An 18,269-nucleotide genomic window follows, 5' to 3' on the forward strand; every position below is an offset into this window, starting at 1 on the left:
TGAAGGCACACAAAGATGGACAAGGAAATAAATAGAAATAAATTTAAAGCAAAAATGCTTAAAGACATTCAAATTTACATACTGAAATTGCCAAGTGAAGTCCCGCTCTTTAATTGAATGGAAGAAACCCTGAACTTAACACAGTTAATTGAGTCAGGAGAGAAACTGGCTGAAAGGCCCTTACAGATCTGAAACACAGCGACAGGATGTGTTTGTTTAAGCTGCAGTTTCTGCTGGTTTACACATGTTTCCTCTCGAGAGATTGCGCTATTATCACAATCAATTCAATAAATCACACCATGGAGTTTGAGTTATTGCAGAGGTTTGACAAACCTTGTTTTCTAACAGTGACTCTGATGTACTGATTCAGGTTAATGTACTGCATATCAAACTGAAAGTACTTGGATTTCAGTTGGACTGTGGATTTCAGTTTCAACTTTAGCCACTTTTCAAAAGTGTGACCTTACTGAAATTACTAAAATTGCGAAAAATTTATTCTTGACCTTGGATGAAGTAGTAGTAAACAAAAACCTTAAAATCTTACCCTTAGGTCCACTAGTTGTTTGCCAAGAAAACTCCATAAGAGCTTTCAGCTTTACTCCAAATAGCCAGCTGAGGCACGACCTCCTCTGACACCAAAGAAAGAAATGAGGAAAATGACATTATGTTTATTAAAAGCAGGTCGATCCATTCAGACATCCTAAGCAACGTAGGTACGTACACTGACCAATTTCATGCCAAACAGTAGCTGACAGTAAAATACCATCCCTACTTTGTAATAAGCGTTTAGAAAAGTCAGTGATCACTGCCACTTGTACTGTATTACAATGCTCATCATGAAAGACAAAGGAGAAAGGCATGTTGTTTCTGAGCCCAAAACGCCCAAAAATATGATCTAAAAAGTAACAAAAGTGAAAAATCTCAACATAGCGTACAACAAGGTCAGTTATTCATAAATTATAGCATGAGTGAGCCAGAATACAATGCGGATAAACAGAGGAGGAAAACAAATAAAACGTATCTTGAATCATAACAACATGGATAATAATCATAAGACTTAAGGCTCATTTGGGACCTGAGGATTTCATACATACATTGTGTACAACAATGCGGCTCACACTGCTCAGCGTGCCTTTGTCACACACTTATCTTGGACGAGGGAGGAAGGTAAGACATCAATTAATAAACACAAGCCTGCTGTTTACAATGGAAGCCATATTGGGGGTGTACACGCTGCATGTTCTCACAATGATACAACAGGTGGAACTGAACCTTGTTGGCTCAATACCTTTGGTTACAGTTTCATGGCAACTCTGAGGTTTCGATGTGATGTGGTGGAACATAAAAGCATGAAGAAAATCCAGGCAGAGTTACAAAGGTCCCAAATTCTGGTCTGTTGTGAAGCGATGAGGCTTAGCTCCCTGTTGCGGTAGGGATAACTATCAGTTGGTTACAGTCAAAAAAGAGAAGGAAATGACGTCCTCCATTTCTTAAATATAACTTCACTCACATAAACATGAGCAATGTAAGTGCTTTACGTCCTGCATCCCCAGGCGAGATAAAATCCCATCATCCGAGAAAAGTCCAGTGGTACATACTGTACAAATCTGTTAAACAGAACCTGTACAGTCCCACAGAGAAAGCATATACACATCCTATTGTGCATCACACACCACTGGGCCTCCAAGGTTAAAACGACAGCAGAAGATCCATTGGTTAGAAGGGAGAAATGAAAGAAACATCTTCAAAGAGCCTGCAGTCAAGTCACGTGTCCTTTCAGTTCCATAAAAGCAACCTCTGAAAGAGCCAGTTCCTTTCAGTAACTCCTTTAGAAAGGTGGAGGGAAAGAATCCTCCTCACAAAGAGATCTCTGTAGAAAGAAGAGGAAAGACACAGCAGGGTAGGGCAGGGAGCAGGTGGAAATGTGACTGTCAGCCTCTTGTTGCCTTTGACCTACTGTTTCTCCTCTTAATAAGCAGCTGTAGTGCCTGGTTCCTGCAGATGTTTGTCATAGTACAGTCCTCGCTGTGAGCATTAATGCTGCGAGGTGGAACATGGGAAATGCAGAAGACTCCGCGGCTGCACCCACAGCTATGGAGCCTGAAACACACAGACAAATGAAAATCCAACAGCTGTTTGCTCTTGTATTGAAAAGTCTTGTATATATGATCAGAGTAAAAAAAGAAGAAAATTCAGAGAGCCAACGCATTCAGTACAGAGAAGTACAGCGTGGCGTGAGTACACTATGCCGACAGATGGCACTGGCACGCTGCAATTATAGAGCAAGCTGCCTTTCAAAGAGCTGGACTGCAGACGTGGGGTGGGCACGGCAACAGACACAGTTTGATATAAAAGAAATATCTATTAAACATCCAGCTGCTGGTAATATTATTTGCATGTCTGAGCCGATTTAGTTCTTTGCTGATAAATATTCCTCAGTCTGTGGATAAGAGAATGTATTTCACAGCCAAGATGACTGTAAACATAATGTTCATACTCCGCTGCAAAGACAAAAGGTTTATTTGAAGACCATTTTGAGCCAACATTTAATGGGGGGAAAAAGCCATGGAAGAGTCAGAGATAGCAATTTATCTACAGGGAGCAGCCTCAAAGGACCAAAATGCAATGAGGCTACAGAACTTTTGTTTATGAGGAGAGTATATTTTTATATTCACACATTTTGTCCAGCAACAGTGTCAGAGTCTTTACCTTGAAGTTCTTGGAAACAGCCTTAGATAGAAGAAATCAATTTACCGAGAGGTAGATTAGAAAAGAACAGGAAACATGGATGCAAAATAATCCCACATATGCTGAAAACACCAGTGCCTGGAGGCTTGAGACTCGTGATTTACAGTGACGCCTCACAAACAGACACTGATATCATTTTCATGTCTCAGCAGCTGTCCCACCTGCTATCTTGGGGATGGTAATCTGGCGGCTGCTGCTGCCCTCCCCTCCCTCGCTGAAGGGTTTAATCTGGATGATGTAATCCTGGTTGACTGGCAGCGACAACTCCAGGGAGGTAGTGTTAGTTTCCACCACACTGGGACGGCTGTGTTTGTCCTGGCTGTACATCACCTGCAGGAAGCGGAGAAAGGTGATAACAGTGTGAGGCGTGGCAGGAAGTCAGTCCAGATACAATGCATCACGAGTGGTTTCGGAGAGTTCGTAGCTCGTGTTTCTTTCAGACAGCTTCACGAGATGTGATGTGCTGCCTCTGAAACTAAAGAGGATTAACCTTACTATAGATATCTGCATACAGCTGTGTTGGACCACCAGGGGGAGAGGGGGAACGTAGAGATGCAGCAGTCATGATGTGTGTGCACGCATGTGCCCAGTTTCCATTCAGTGTGATCAGTAAAGTTGTACGTTTTTGTCTGAAATTATGTGGCTATAATAATGGGGTGTAGGTGGCAGGGTTATCAACGGATTGTTATTTCAAGGAAAGAAGGAGGACTTGAAAATTTAATTAAAGTGCAGCTACACATCACCACAACTTCAGCATGAAAAGCTTAAAAACAAGTAAACAGGAACACGGCTTGCTGTACTTCCAGATTGAATGCAGTTAACGCTACTGTAAGAAGAGTGCAGTCAAAAAAACAAAAAAAAACAAAAACAAAAACAAAAACAGTGCTCTCACAAGGAGGACCAAGTGACAGTCTGTCATTCTCTGTTATGTTAGAAAAAACCTTTCCCTTGTCAGAGCTGCAGCCAGCCCAGTTCAAACACTCTCAAGTGTAAAACCCTCTGCTTTTTTTTTTTTTTTTTACCTTATATCCTGTGACTTCTGACTCATTCTCCAGAGCATGAACTTGGTCCCACCTCAGGATGACCTTGGAGTTGGAAGTGTTCCACATGATTTTGACCGGGGCTTGACTGGGTGCTGGAGGAGGACAAGGGGAGTAGAAGGAGAGGAAGAGGAGGGAGGAAAAACAACAAGCGACCCAGTCAATAAACAGTAAAGTCCAGAACTAACTCAGCATGAAGGAGATTTCTCATTATCGGTTTATCATCCCGCTGTTAGGAGTGAGCGGCGACTTAAGGAGTATGTGTGTGTGTGGGAGTGAGATGCTGGGATGTTTGTGAGGGGGTGGTTGGGGAGAGTGACATGCAGTGTGAAACAGATGTATCCTATTATATGACCATGACACACTATACATCTGTCACGGGTATCATGGAGAACTGTTCTGATGTTTTGGTCCTTGCTTTGTTTGATCTCTGCTCTGCTAAAAGCCGCACGCACAGGGACGTGCATGTGCATGCATGTGACACAGGAAGAAAAAGGTAAAGCAACATAAAGAGGAATTAACGATGATGATGGGGAACCTCTCAGCAGGAAGCATCTCATCATTTCCCATTTCCACTGGCATTTACATCAAAGATATGGTACGTCTATCAAATTGGCTATATGACATCCCTTTGTTTCACACTGTTCATGTCGGTAAGACGCTGAGAAAAAAAAAAAAGTGTCCACAAAAAGAGGGGAAGAAGAAGAAGACGATGGAAACATGGTTGTGAACAATGCAGGTGCTCTTGTGCAGTGAGTATCTCTCCTTTCACTCTAATTGGTGAAATGAATTATATAGCAAAGGGACCATGCATCTTCATCCAGAGGGAAAAGAACAAATAACACAAAGGAAAACACAAAAAGACAGTCAAGACATTGAGAGCCCTTACGTGGTTTCTTGGTTGTGACATTGACTATGCTGCTCTGTGGACCCACTCCAGCGCTGTTATAGGCCCGCAGGGACATGTAATAGGTACTGCTGCCCTCCAGATCCCTGATGAGCACTGAAGTTTTATTCCCCACTGTCCTAATCACACTGGCTGTGTCCTGCTTCTGCCTCTGACCCCAGTACTGCAGCTAAAAATCACACAACAAACACGTAGATTATACTTAAACAGCTTGTGTTTGATTTGTTACTTACAACTTCCACCTGTAACTGTATGACTGTGGGCATGAATATACTTTAGTTTACTTCATGAATGAATAGTTATGTAGACAACAACACAAAAAGGTCATTGCATTGTTCACTAGCTGTTGGCACTGTCCACTATACTTGTAGAGTTCCTATTGTGTGGGCATGTGTTGGTTTGACCTCGTAGCCCAGGATGCGTCTGCGGTTGTTGCTCCAAGCCAGTGGCCTCCAGGTGACCTCAACCTCGGACGCTGACACACTCTTCGCCCTCAGCCTGCCTGGAGCTCTGCTGGGCTCTGAAAGGCACACAGGATGGTCCAGATAAGGAGGAAGACCCAGATTCATTACGCCCACGTTTACAGACTGACTTATTGAATATACTGCAGCTTCATCAATAGAGTGCTCCAACAGAAAGTCCTGGAATTCATGTCACTCAAAAGTGTGACAGGATAACTTAACTCTAATTCATCACAAATATGAGGACTGTGTTTTTATTATGAAAGAAAATGACAATAATGGAGAGGTGCTCATAAAGACATTTATCTATCTACTTAACAGCATCAGGAAAATGCTGTTCCTGTTAAATAACATGTAATTTTACACTCTAAATGTAATTGTGGACAAAAGCTTTTCCTGTGCATGTACATGGACGTGTTTACAAGACATTAAAGAATCAAATGAGCGATAAAGACATGTTATTCTGTTGTTTCTGTAAGTGTCAAACCAAAACCTGCTCAGGCCACCACTGTCTGCAAGCAGCTATGATTAATTAGACTATGCGCTCAGCACAAAACTTATGTATTTCTCTGTGGCATTTATTCATGACTTAAATGTGCAACTGATTTGTCTGATATCATTATTAAGTGAAGTAAATTGAGTTTACCAGAGTTTAAACTCATCTGATGTGATTATCACACTGTGTGGGTGGGGTTGGATCAGACCGACTGTGTTGTGCTGTCTCAAAAGCAACATACAAACCAACAGTTGTCACCAAATTTCTATTCAAGTATTGCTTAATCCCGATCACAGTCAGACATTGACTGAGAAAACATGTTTTCACAGCCTTTCAGGATGTCTGAAAACAGGATTTTAGACTCACAGAATGTTTCCAGTGTGGGTCCATTTGTTCGTGCATGGCTGTGCAGTAGTCACTGTTTAAAATGTCAATTACTAAAACTGGACTCAAAATAAAATCTGACATAAATAAGACTACGACTTATCTGATCTGTTGTCGCAGTGTGTGATCTAACTCTGGGAATGTTGTACATTCCCAGTGTTAGATGAACACACGCTTTGTAGTCTCGTTGTAATAGTACACACCTTCCTCTGCTGAGTAGATGGTGGTCACTGGACTAAAAGGACCTTCTCCCTTGTTGTTGTAAACCCCGACTTTGACTTGGTAAGGGGAGAAGGGAGGGATGCTTTCGTTCTTGAAGACATATCTCGAGGCGTCCGGGGAGGTGACAGCAGCCTGCATCCAGCCCTGCGCTCCGAGTGGGCGGAAAGCCACCACGTATCCAAAGCCCGGGCCACTCTGCAGCTCCTCAGGAACAGGCTGAAGAGGTATGAGATGACTCAGAGGGATGACTCAAGATGGCTGATCTTAAAGATATCAATACCTAAAATAAATGCAGCTTTGCACAGACTAGGGCCCTTAGAGGAGTAATGCTGAAGGTGGTACTGTACTTGCAAGCCTTGCATGAACTCTGTCTGGTTAAGTGCTTTTATACTGAGGAGAAATAAAATAGAACTATTATAACAGAGTTTATTCTTTATGCTTTATCTTCCAATTACACATTGAAAGAAATAAAGGACTAAAGTGAAGCCAGAAATCCTAGATGTTGCAAAAACTAAGGTTACACAAACACTCAATGCCTAAGTCAATATTTCACTACTCTTGTGCTTGATGTCAACATCAATATGCATGGGTTTATACAGTGCATTTCATATATAGAAATATACACATGCACATATATATCTGTCAAAATTGTGTATTTTTTTTAAATTCATCATTAAAATCCCTTGCAGTTACTGTATGTATTTAGATGTAGCACATGAATAAAAATACAGCCACATCCACTCCCCCAAACAAAAATGTAATGTATCTAAATACAGTTTACCTCCCAAGTGATGACCAGCTCTGAACGTCCTCCACCACCGCCGTTCACTCTGGCCGGAGTCACCCTGGGAACTAACAGATAAAACACAGTGTGAGTGGTGTGGACAGTTTAAAAAAAAAAAAAAAAAATCAATCAGGACTATTGTTCTTTCCTGTCAAAGCCTGGCACCTACATTACACACAGTGCAACTCAATCGCAGACAGTTCAGTCAGATTTGAGTGTTTTATGCTGGTAGCTAATGTATAAGGCTAATGTAGCGTCATGCTGTTAGCCTCAAGCAGAGATGAGGAGTGGGCTCAAGATGTCTGGTGTAGTCTTCAGCCCCAACCAACTCTACCTCAAGTGACATCACTTGAGGCAGTTTATCAGTGTTCACACAGCTTCTTCTGGAGCCCAAAACAGCTTTGTACAACTTTTTCACATGTGTAGTAGCACACGAATTAGTGGGTCATTTTATGGGTTGTTCATTGCATGATTTGTGCTTTTATGTTTATGCAAATACCATGCATGTACCTGCATGTATTTGTAACTATGTACTCCTTTGACTTGATCAGACGCATACTGGTTCTGAAGCAAACATACTGTACCTGTTTCACTTTTAATGCACTGCCCTACACACACACACACACACACACACACACACACACACACACACACACACACACACACACACACACACACACACACACACACACACACACACACACACACACACACACACACACACTGTTTGACTGAAGCTGCCAGGCCTCAGTGCATTTGTTGTGAATTTAGTTCATTCACATATTGTGTCTTGAGGAAGTGGAGAATTCTCTGAAATACGCTGGTACAATGAAGTTCTAATGAAGCAGCATTGCTCTACGTAATTATTGACAATTTGTGTCGTAGTTGGCAGAAAAGTTAATGTCAGAAGCTACTGATACGTACGCATTTCTCTGGTGCGGGCTTTTTTGGAGGGTTTGCTGGGCTCCCCTGTTCCAATGTTGTTGGTTGCCAGGACTCTGAACTCATATTCCACCCAGGGACTCAAGTCAGTGACAGTGGCTGACAGCTGCTTCCCCCCGAGCAGCTCAGGAACTGAGAGACATCACAGAAATAACTTTTCATCAAAGCCCTGCGAGATCTGCCACTGAAAGTTAGCCATGCTGGTGCTATTGACTGTCATTTTATGTGTGGTGCTTGAAAGGGATACCAGTCACACACCCCACACTCTTTTTACATACTCAGTAAACTTCACGTTCACACAACCTACACTCAGTCTGTCAGATGAAGCAGACCTACCAGTGGTAACGGCTTGCCACCCAAGAAAGAAGGGCGTTCTGGCTTGGATGGTGTAGCTGAGGATGGGGCTGTGGTTGTCTGTCCCAGGACCCCACGACACAGAAGCAGTGGTCTCTGTCATCTCGGTCACGTGACAATCCACAGGGGGGCCGGGGGCACCTGGGAGGATAAGGAGCCACAGTTGACACACACACAATGACACATACTGTAGAGATTAATGAGGACAAGAGGCAGAAGAAGGGAGATAGAGAGCAGATGGGCCACGCTAAGAGCTGATGTTACAGACTGATTAGACAGAGAGTTATTAGGATGGCTGAGAGGTACAGTAAATCCAGTACAAACACAATGTATGTTACAAAAGATTTAAATATCTCACTTTATTTCTTATGAATTGCAGTTTACTGTACTAGATCATAACATGTCCTACAGCAGTGGTTCACAATCTCTCTCAGGGTTTGCAAGGTAAATCACGAGATGACTAACAGGATACAAAGGAAAAAAAAATACACTGATAGCAACTGGTGAAAAAGCTGAAGTTGAAATGGAGTTTCTATTTTAGAAATCCTTTTGACGTCAAGGAGACTTGTTCGAGATGTTGTATACATCCTTGCACCACAGCAATGCCTACACACACTGGAACTGTCTACCATGGAGCGCTGAGATTTATTACAAATTTAAAGCCCTTACTCATTATTGCTCCTTGTACGCTGTGGTTGGATGGTCTGCCTTGTCCTCTCGCAGAGACGTAACCATTGGCATATTCTTATTATTATATTATTACAATTATTAGCATTTTGCACTTGAAAAAGAGATTTGTAACCTTAATGACACCAGTAAAGGTTATAAAATAAGAATCATAATTTTAATTAATTATCATTTTTTTGTTGCAAAAAATTCTATTAACTTTTATCTGATCTTATGAAACAGTCAAGGGATATTACAAGGCAAAATCAATCCTGGGGTAAAGCTATTCTCAAGCAATGAACATATGTAACCTGTGATGATGTGTCGTAAGTAGACATTGATTCATCTTCAGGGGTCAGAAATCAATAACGTTGGGAGGGTAATGGTACGTCTGCATTGCGGAGCACTGAGGTCTCACAAACGTGGCAATCACGAGGATACGGCGTACACTGTCAGGCTTTATCGTGCTTTCATTATACACTCCACAGTTTGTTACCATTATTTCATTCACTTTGTGATACAGAGTAGTAATGGGAAGGCTTATTTGTTTCACTATTGAATGGGAGACTATCACCGTGTAGTCAGCCAAAGCACTTGTGTGTGCATTCTTTCATTCACTGTGAAAGAGAGTGACAGTCATGGCCAGCAGATGGTTGGTTGCGAAAACGTCTGCTATCACACAAGATGTTACAGAAATAATTGAGTGTTTCTGCTATCTCCTTAGCTGCTGTAGCCTTGATGTGTGGATGTCAGCTACGGTGTGTACACTACACACAACACTGCTACCCCATAACCTCTTAATGCAAAACAACAAACTTAAATGCAAAACAACAAACCTAAATTTGAAAAATCTTTTTTACATATAGTGTGAGGGACATTCTTACCTCTGACCACCACATCAGTGGCGATAGACACACTGTCCACCTTGGTCTGAACAGCACATGTATATTTCCCAGCATGTCTCAGTTGAATGTTACGGATCATGATGTCACCAGCCGAGCGCTGTCAGTGCAGATGTTCAGAAAAACAACAAGAAAAAGAGAGGCAAAAAACTGTAAAACGGCAGAAATTTAAAGTAGCAAAACTAAAAGGACTGCAGAAACAAGCGAATGCCAAAGTGATTTTCTTTTGGCACTTACATTATGGAGCAGAGAGGTACACATAAGTCCAGGGACGCACGAAATGACTGAGTGGAAGTTTTCATGATCATTTATGACGACGGCTCTTTGTGAGAAATTAAAAAGCTTCTTTCAGCTCTATCCCTTTTATTCACCCTGATTCCATTTACTCTATAGACAACCATTCAATGCCAAATGCATTATTAGCTTTGAACTTTAAAGCTAGAGCTAATGTTAAGTTGATGTCTTATCTATGAAAGTAAGGGACTGAAACAGAGTGAGAGCTGATAATTACTTTGATGTATAATCAGGGACATTTTATAGAGATAAAAATTCAGTTACTGCAAGTCATTCACTCTTTGAAATTCTCTGCCATCATTAAAATAATATTAACTGGGGATGGAGCGCGTCACAGATCTCTCACTTTGGCAAATTTCATATACAGCAAGAAAAAAAGAACCTCCAAGCTTGCTTATTAAATCAAGTGAGACAGTAAAAAGTCTTACAAAATAGAGTAATCATATGTGGTGGGGCTTTTAGATGTTGGATAAAAGGTAAAAGACATTCGCCGTCCACTGCACATCACGTCTGTCTCTGCAGCATGAGGCAGTGCAGTTGTTTTATGTTCAGGCTGACTTGACGTGATTCATACGGTGTTGGAAAAAAAAAAAAATACGAACTGCAATATCAACTAATTATACAGATGTATAGTAATGTTCTGTTTTTTTAAATGCTTCAGCTTATCAAAAATGCTGACTGTGCTTCACACGGCCAATGCATTCAGGCACCCTTTCATCTCAAGCAAGCGCCATCTTATTTCCGTTGGAAAGTATATTTGTTTCTGTACTTTTGTGTTTAAAATTTCAGATGAACCTGTTTTTTACCACGAGTCCCATATCAATCACAGCCCTAACAGTAGTGTGACTGCTGCTCTGGCACTAACAACTAGCTCTACAAAACACAGACATAGCATGCCTCTATTTGCAGCTGCTAAATGTTATGAACCCAATGAGAGACGAGGATGTAACCAACAGTGAGGCTGGTGTAAGCATTGCTGGAGTGATAAGGTTTTTTTTTTCCAACTCTCAGTGTGTCCTCTACCAGCAGACCTTTTAACTTTTACTAGCCAGCCGCACCATTTCCATAGTAAATTTGAAGATAATATGAGCCTACAAAATACATTCAGACCAAATCAGTCTGTTAAATCTCTTCTGATTTATGTGTTGTAATGCGGTGCTCATGGAACTTGCTGCTTGACATTTGCTTGATAAGGTACAACCTTAAGCTTACAGTTTACTTAAAAATTATATTCTTCAGCGTACCCTGTGTTGAATTTCTCTTTGTAGCAGATATCTGAGCTTTTAGAAAATATTAGTGCAGTGTGCAGAAAGACAAATCAAACACTGGGAATTACGCATTTAGGCAAGCACTACTTAAATCTTACAGCAGCTACACTGACGCTGCCTACACCTTAAGTATCAGGTGATGACTCACTGCTATTTTATGTTACAAGCCTCATTCTCCTTGAGTTTGCAGCACACTATCAGTAGTGAAAAGCATGTAACAGTCTCCTGCAAAAGAAAAAAACGATCTCTCCCTATAGATCAGGAAAGTTTAAGTAATGTGACCATGCACCATCAACATGTCAATAGCTTCTCTACCACAACAGGTCAGCGGGGGTTCACTGTGGAGGAGTCAAGTGTTTAAATGAACCGCAGGGCTACACGCCATTATGAAGCTCTTGTTATTGTTAATGATCATGCCGAATGCAAAAGACAACAAGAGGTGATAAAGAAGCCAAGACCTCGTAATTGCTTTTCCTAATTAAAAGAGAAAAAAAATTGGTGTTAGATGATCAGATGTAATGCATGGCTGAACACTGCTTAATGAGTTCCTTTGTTGCTGCTTTTGTCAATAGAGGAGGTGTTACTATCATGCATAACAGGCATAGATACAGCCCTCTCATTCAGTTTTTAAAAAAAAAATCTGTATGATTCATCATGAACAAGTCTTGAATACTTTGCTCCTGAAAAGATGAACCTGAAATTAAGCTGTAAAGAAATGAGACATAAACACGTTAATAATCACTGTAATAGAGTTCAAATGTCTAATTTCCTCATGAGTCACTTTAAACTGCTGTATATGTGTACAAGTATGTGGAGAAAGATGTTCTGAGTGTTATCAAGAGTGGAAATGTCCACACACAGCTTTGCTTTAAGCCTGTCTTTAGATGCTGGAAGATTCAGAGATAAATCATACAGATTGTGAAGGCGATACAGAAGTAAATGTTTTCTTATCGACATCACAAGAAATTGGATTCTGTAGTTGTGCCACAATGCCACAATGAATAGTTCAAAGGTCATTTAAACCAACTCGGAAACTTGTATCTATATGATTTCTGAAGCACATTTTGATCTGAAGTTAACCTTCGGGCTGCAGCATCTTCCCTCATAGAAGAACAATAGGACCCATTACAGGCAGCATGGTTGACTGTGCATATGTACAGATTCTATTGATTTTAGCTCAGCTCTTAATACGATGCGGACAGGCTACAGCACAGTACTCCTGCAGCGGCTTCTGGTCTTTCGGGTGAATGGGGGTCTTGTGCACTCAGTCAAGGACTATTAACTGACCGCCCACAAAGAGTCTGAGTAAAAGGAGCACTTTCTGATGAGGCTGCGTTTTCTCACCTTTCTTATTTTCTGTTTACACCAATGAGATGACACAGCAGGACAGCAATTTTAAGCAATTCAAATATGCTGATGACATGACTTTAGTTGGTCTTTTTTTTGTAAGAACAATGGTGTCTCTGATTACTTTGTCCGGGCTTCCAAGCTGGAACACTGGTGTGAATCCAGCTTCCTGCTAATCAAAGCTGGAAAAATAAGCTTATTTTAAACCATGCATACACCTCCCAATGTGTCCTACACTTTGGGACCTATCTGTAGGAACTGTCAACTGTTTTAAGTATCCACGAGCACACGTGCATGACAAACTGAATTTGACGTACAATGATTTGATCCTCCATGTAAGAAAAACTGTTTTTAATGAGGAAACTGAAGGGGCTCAGGGTCAATCACAATGTTTGATAGAGTGCACTCACCCCACCAACTTTTTCAAAATACGCCCAGTGGCTTCCAAAGTGGATGAGCTGCTCGTTGAAGAACCAGGTGAACTTGAGGTCCATGGTGGGGTCATGAGATACCTGGCAAGGCAGCACGATACTCTCACCCACAGTCACGTCCAGATGACCTGCCGGACTGGTGATCACAGTTGGCTCTGTAAACAGGGAGCACCATATGATATCTTTGAGCGAGCTTGCTTTTTTCAGCTGTTCTATTTCTCCATGTTCCCTGAACATGGAGAAATAATTGCAAAAACATGCCACTCTCCGAAACAAAACCTGTCCTCTGTCAAACCCTGTCCTAGATGTTAGCCAAACAAAATAAATTACTTTTGAGTCTGCCAGTGAGCTTATATTGCATCTCTTTCTTTGAGTTTCATAAATCAGTATGGTCTTCTATATCACTAAACAACGACAAGAGGAAGGAAAAACAAACAAACAAAAAGAAAAAACTCAACCATTACGGCAGGTCAGATAGAAGCCTATAATTTGGCTCTGTTTGCAGCGAGACAAAAAGCCATCCTATTTCATCCTCAGCATGGTGTGCATCAACATAATCTTTGGTCCGTCGCGGCTGGGTGTCTCATTCAGCGGCAGTACGGTGCGGAGAATATAGCACGGGCTGAGAGGCCAATACACCAGTCCACTGTGAATTATGCATGCATGTCATAAGCATCTAATGGACAGGCAAGCCAATGCAGCATGTCAGGGGGAGTAAAGGTCTATATTCGGCTCTGTCAAAACAAGCCAGCTTGTTTATCTCGCACCCCCTAAGGAGAACCGACTGGTCATGGCAGTGCATTCCAGGTGAGTCTTAGAAAAGTTTGGCACCAGATGCAAAATGAGAGGGGTAAAACTTTCTGCTTCCGATTGCAAAGCTGTCATGCTCATTTCCTCTTATGACTGGAAGGAAAATCACAAATTGGCTCCCTCATTCCCCTCAATGTGCTCCGTGCAGGGCAGTTCTCATTTTGTAAACCGATGGAATGACAGTATTTTCCAACAACCATACAGAGACGTTTTTAATGTATCAATATATGCTGATTTAAATGCATACGATAGCAGGAGTTGCTTGGATGTGTTGTTATCCCAGAGTATCCGCATTCTGAGGAAGTGAACTTAAATAGTATGCCTGAGGTTCAGTTAAGTCAAAATAACAAGTCTGGGATGAAGTGGTAGCTGACATCAAGCTCTGCTGGAATCTAAGGAATGATTTGCAGGTGAAATGCAATGAAGGGCAATTAACTAGACAGGAGGCTAGAAAGCAAACCGTGTTCAGAATCCAGAAGACCAGCACAGTCCTGGTGCAGGGTTCAAAGTCACAGTTTTACTTAGAAACCAAGCAAGTACTCAGCTTAAATTGTAGTTAAGTAAGAAACGATTTGATTAAGATTCAAGTTTAAAAGGTTCAAAAGGTTTACTGTTTCCTGCTTAAATATATCTGAGCTTTAGACAAGGAATCAATAAAATGAAAGACATATTTTTTGCAGGCCTAATGAACAGTGAAGATACGTCATTGTCATTCCCATTCATGTTTACATCATTGACACACTGACCTGTACACAGTGTCCGCTATTTTAAACCAATTTCTGTATGTAAAACCTGAATCTGCATAATACTGTGCTTGTGCAGTTCCTTAAAATTGTATAGTACTTGAATAAATGTATAATTTAGCTTCCACCTCTGACCAGTATTAGAAATACACATGCGTATATACAGTACACTGTATGACAGCTCCATTCGTACACGTACAGAGGCTTTGGGGGAAAAGAGAGCTGAAATGAGCTTCTATGCAAGTCAATTTGCAATTCAAAAAACTTGGGAGGAGGAATCACCAAAAGGCATTTTAATAGAGCACCGTTGTTGACTCTGCTCTTTAGAAAGACCTAGAAAATTCATTGCACTGCAGAAGTGTGTGATTTATATGGATTGAGATCTTAAACAAACCATGGCCATGAGCCACTGTGCAAGAAAGTATGAATTAAACATTGAGGCACATGAATGCAATGAGCCCAATGAGCTTCCCACAGCCACTGCCAATCAACTAATTGGACAGTATATCTGTCAGGTAAGAAGAGGGGAGTCTTTACAGGAACTCTGTGTCACCATTTGTTCATCAAGAGTGCAGGGAGGGTCAGTGTCGGTTAATTGTGGATGCAGCGCTGGTCGGTTGTGTCTCACAGCTCTTGAGTAGACTGTCAGATCATTTATGTCATCATAAATGATGTGTTGACACAACTTGCAAGAGGTCTGATGTTCAAATGGATCACACATTAAATGTTTCAACAAATAAATACCTAAACTCATTCCTAAAATACAAAAAGCAAACAAGCTTTAAGTGTTTGCTGTTCATGTAATTACACTGTTTTGTTGTAACTGTATTATGTATACTGTAGGGACAGTGGTTGCAATGGAAACAGCTAATGAAATAAACATTTAAGAAGCTGTGAATTGAAGTGAAGAAAACAATATCTTACCTTTAACCAAAAGGCTGCCAGCACTGCTCGCTACTCCAAACTGGTTTCTGGCCACACATGTGTAGAGTCCAGCGTCCATTTTAGTGACATTTGAAATCCGTAGGCTCCCATTATCCAACACGGTAACTCTGCGGGTGAAACAAGAGTACATAATGTGTATATATATATGTGTGTGTATGGCTAACTGACAGTGCATTACTGTTGAGTTAATAAAGTTAAGTGCAGCTTTACTTGTGGAAGCTTGCTGGGCTGTCATTTTCTATATACATTCAAAGTGCATAAAAATCTATTCTAAACGAGCAAGTCGTGTCCTAAAGCAGTTCAACTTTAGCCCGGAGTTTATCTCAGTGAGTTTTAATTGGCTCCCTGTGCTTTAGGCTGCCATACGAGAAGGAGTTACAGCTTGATTTCTGAGCAGTTGATAAGAACAGCCCAAAATCACGTGATGAGAGGAAAGAGTTCATCGAGGTTCAAAATTCTTAGTAACCAAATGTTATAGATCTGCTCATACTGTGTAAGTGTGGCATAAGTTTTATGTTACAAATATTGCTCCAGCAGACATAAACACACTAAAACTTGATAAGAGCATGGTTTTCTATATTACTTAGTTGTTGAGACTCTGGCTGTCACATATGCTGCACTACACGCATCAAAGGTATTAATTTTAATAGTTAATCCAGCACTTCAGCGTACAGTGCTGCATGATGGCGAGGACATGTCACCCTAAATACACTGGTAAGAAGGGAGGCAAAAGCAGCATAATGTCAAACAACATTTAACGGAGGTGCAACCTAAAATAATTCAATTAAACCCTGATTTTTAAAGCAGCACTGAGATTGTTTTAGTTCTTTGTAGGGGTAGGTTCATACATAAAGACATGAGAGGGCTGCTTCAAGCTGTGCAGCTGTTCATTTCTATCCTGGACAAATGCTTTAACAAGTAAACAGTACAAACAGTGCTAGTACTGTAATAGTACTGCTATTAAGACCCAACCCAACCAGCCTTGGATTTAGTCCAATGGAGTCATGTATATTTCAGTGAAATTTCACCAGCAGAGAAACCAATTCGACCTGCCTGGTTGTGTGGTAATAAAAGGAAGCTGGGACCTCTATGACAGATTGCACTCGCGAGTCCAAATAACAAAGATTCTCATTTCATCTGTTGGCGTCATCAGTCAAGCCTGAAAGATTTCCTCTGACAGTCAAAGTGCACTGCTGCTACTCCACCAGTCAACAAGGTGCTTGAGTGACGTAAAGGCAAATATGAAAGATAAATCAGCAACAAGGCATTGCTCAAATAAAGTGCATATGCATCCAGTCTCTCCGCTCGTGTCGCAGAGTTATCTCATTTAATCTGTTTCATCTCACAGCAACAATTAAATTCATCCACGGGCTTAGCTTTTCTCATTTCACCCAGTGCGCTCATATTCAACTCAAACAATCACATCATTATCATTTGTTCTTTTAACTATAAACCATGACTACAAATCATGAACTACTTTTCTTTTGTCATTTTAAGTGCTTGTAGAGTAAGATCAAAAGACGGATTTCTAAGGCGAAAAACTAAACTTCAGATATGTTGATGCCCCTTCTAGGAGCGTTGAAAAGATTTGTACGTGATTGAGTCCTTAAAAGCCTGTCAGTGTCAACAAGGCCTTGAACACTGTGTGTACAGAAACATGTGCACAAAGAACTTGCAGAGAAATATGCATAATGGCATTCATTTTGCCCAATTTTACTGAATTTTGAGCAGAGTCAAGGATAGAGAATAAAAGAGAAGAAACATTAAGTGGGAAACTTGTTTGGTGAGGTCAACACATCTGGGACAACCTAACACACTAGAGAAGTGAAAGAAAAGACAGGGTCACAGGAAATTGAGGCACACACTAAAAAAAAAAATACATGGTTTGATTAATTCTTTTTATCTGCCGTGCGAGAAAAAGCATTCCTTCACTTTGTGAAAAACTGGCCACATGCTGCACAGAATGCTACCAGTGAAAAGCTAAAAGGATTTAATCATGTGTTCAGTGTGCAGAAGTGATTTCAAGCCCTTATTTCATCAAAAATGATCACATCTCATATTCCATCTCATTTTTTCATTTTTAGCGCAGTTCATGTTTGATCCTTCTGTCTTCCCTGTTATCAAAGCATTTCAGCAGGTTTACAACACACATTTCCTTGTTCTCTGTCCTTTGATCTCTGTAATTACTGGAGGTAATCTATCACATCCTTTAAAAGACAGCGTGGCTGAAGTTTCTGCTTATGTGCTGCGTTCTTCTGTTTCACAGCTGCGCTTCTATTGTGCTTTCAGGATACAACAGTTGCTGTTTTTCCCTTATCTTGTATTTTTAAAGTAAACAGTCTGAAGTAATATGATAGAAATATGTTAGTCCAAGCAAAGAAGCATCAGCAGTAACCTGTGCTCATGTATAATACATTTTTTTACTGATCCTATCTGACATTTGGCTTGTCTGTTAGCCTGAACGGGTTGTGATTTACAGAAGAAGGATCCTTATGTAAACAAAGACAACGTTGTCTTGTTACCTG

General features: G+C 40.9%; 1 protein-coding gene across 4 annotated transcripts in view; it reads right to left on the reverse strand.

Annotated features, from left to right (window-relative positions):
* Window positions 1–648: 648 nt before the first annotated feature.
* The window catches only part of cntn3a.1 (contactin 3a, tandem duplicate 1), a 76,618-nt gene continuing 58,997 nt past the window's right edge, over window positions 649–18,269 (reverse strand). For all 4 annotated transcript variants that reach the window (XM_070968169.1, XM_070968172.1, XM_070968171.1 and 1 more), the window contains 12 exons: window positions 15,724–15,851; window positions 13,226–13,401; window positions 9,889–10,006; window positions 8,321–8,479; window positions 7,967–8,116; window positions 7,040–7,110; window positions 6,240–6,474; window positions 5,100–5,215; window positions 4,678–4,864; window positions 3,771–3,883; window positions 2,910–3,078; window positions 649–2,100 (listed from right to left, as the gene is read on the reverse strand). In XM_070968169.1, coding sequence (XP_070824270.1) covers window positions 2,009–2,100; window positions 2,910–3,078; window positions 3,771–3,883; window positions 4,678–4,864; window positions 5,100–5,215; window positions 6,240–6,474; window positions 7,040–7,110; window positions 7,967–8,116; window positions 8,321–8,479; window positions 9,889–10,006; window positions 13,226–13,401; window positions 15,724–15,851 — 1,714 coding nt within the window. In that variant the 3' untranslated portion in view covers window positions 649–2,008. The remainder of the gene's footprint in view (window positions 2,101–2,909; window positions 3,079–3,770; window positions 3,884–4,677; window positions 4,865–5,099; window positions 5,216–6,239; window positions 6,475–7,039; window positions 7,111–7,966; window positions 8,117–8,320; window positions 8,480–9,888; window positions 10,007–13,225; window positions 13,402–15,723; window positions 15,852–18,269) is intronic.

Source organism: Chaetodon trifascialis, chromosome 8 (genome assembly GCF_039877785.1).
Source record: "Chaetodon trifascialis isolate fChaTrf1 chromosome 8, fChaTrf1.hap1, whole genome shotgun sequence".
In the NCBI taxonomy this organism is placed as follows: Eukaryota; Metazoa; Chordata; class Actinopteri; order Chaetodontiformes; family Chaetodontidae; genus Chaetodon; species Chaetodon trifascialis.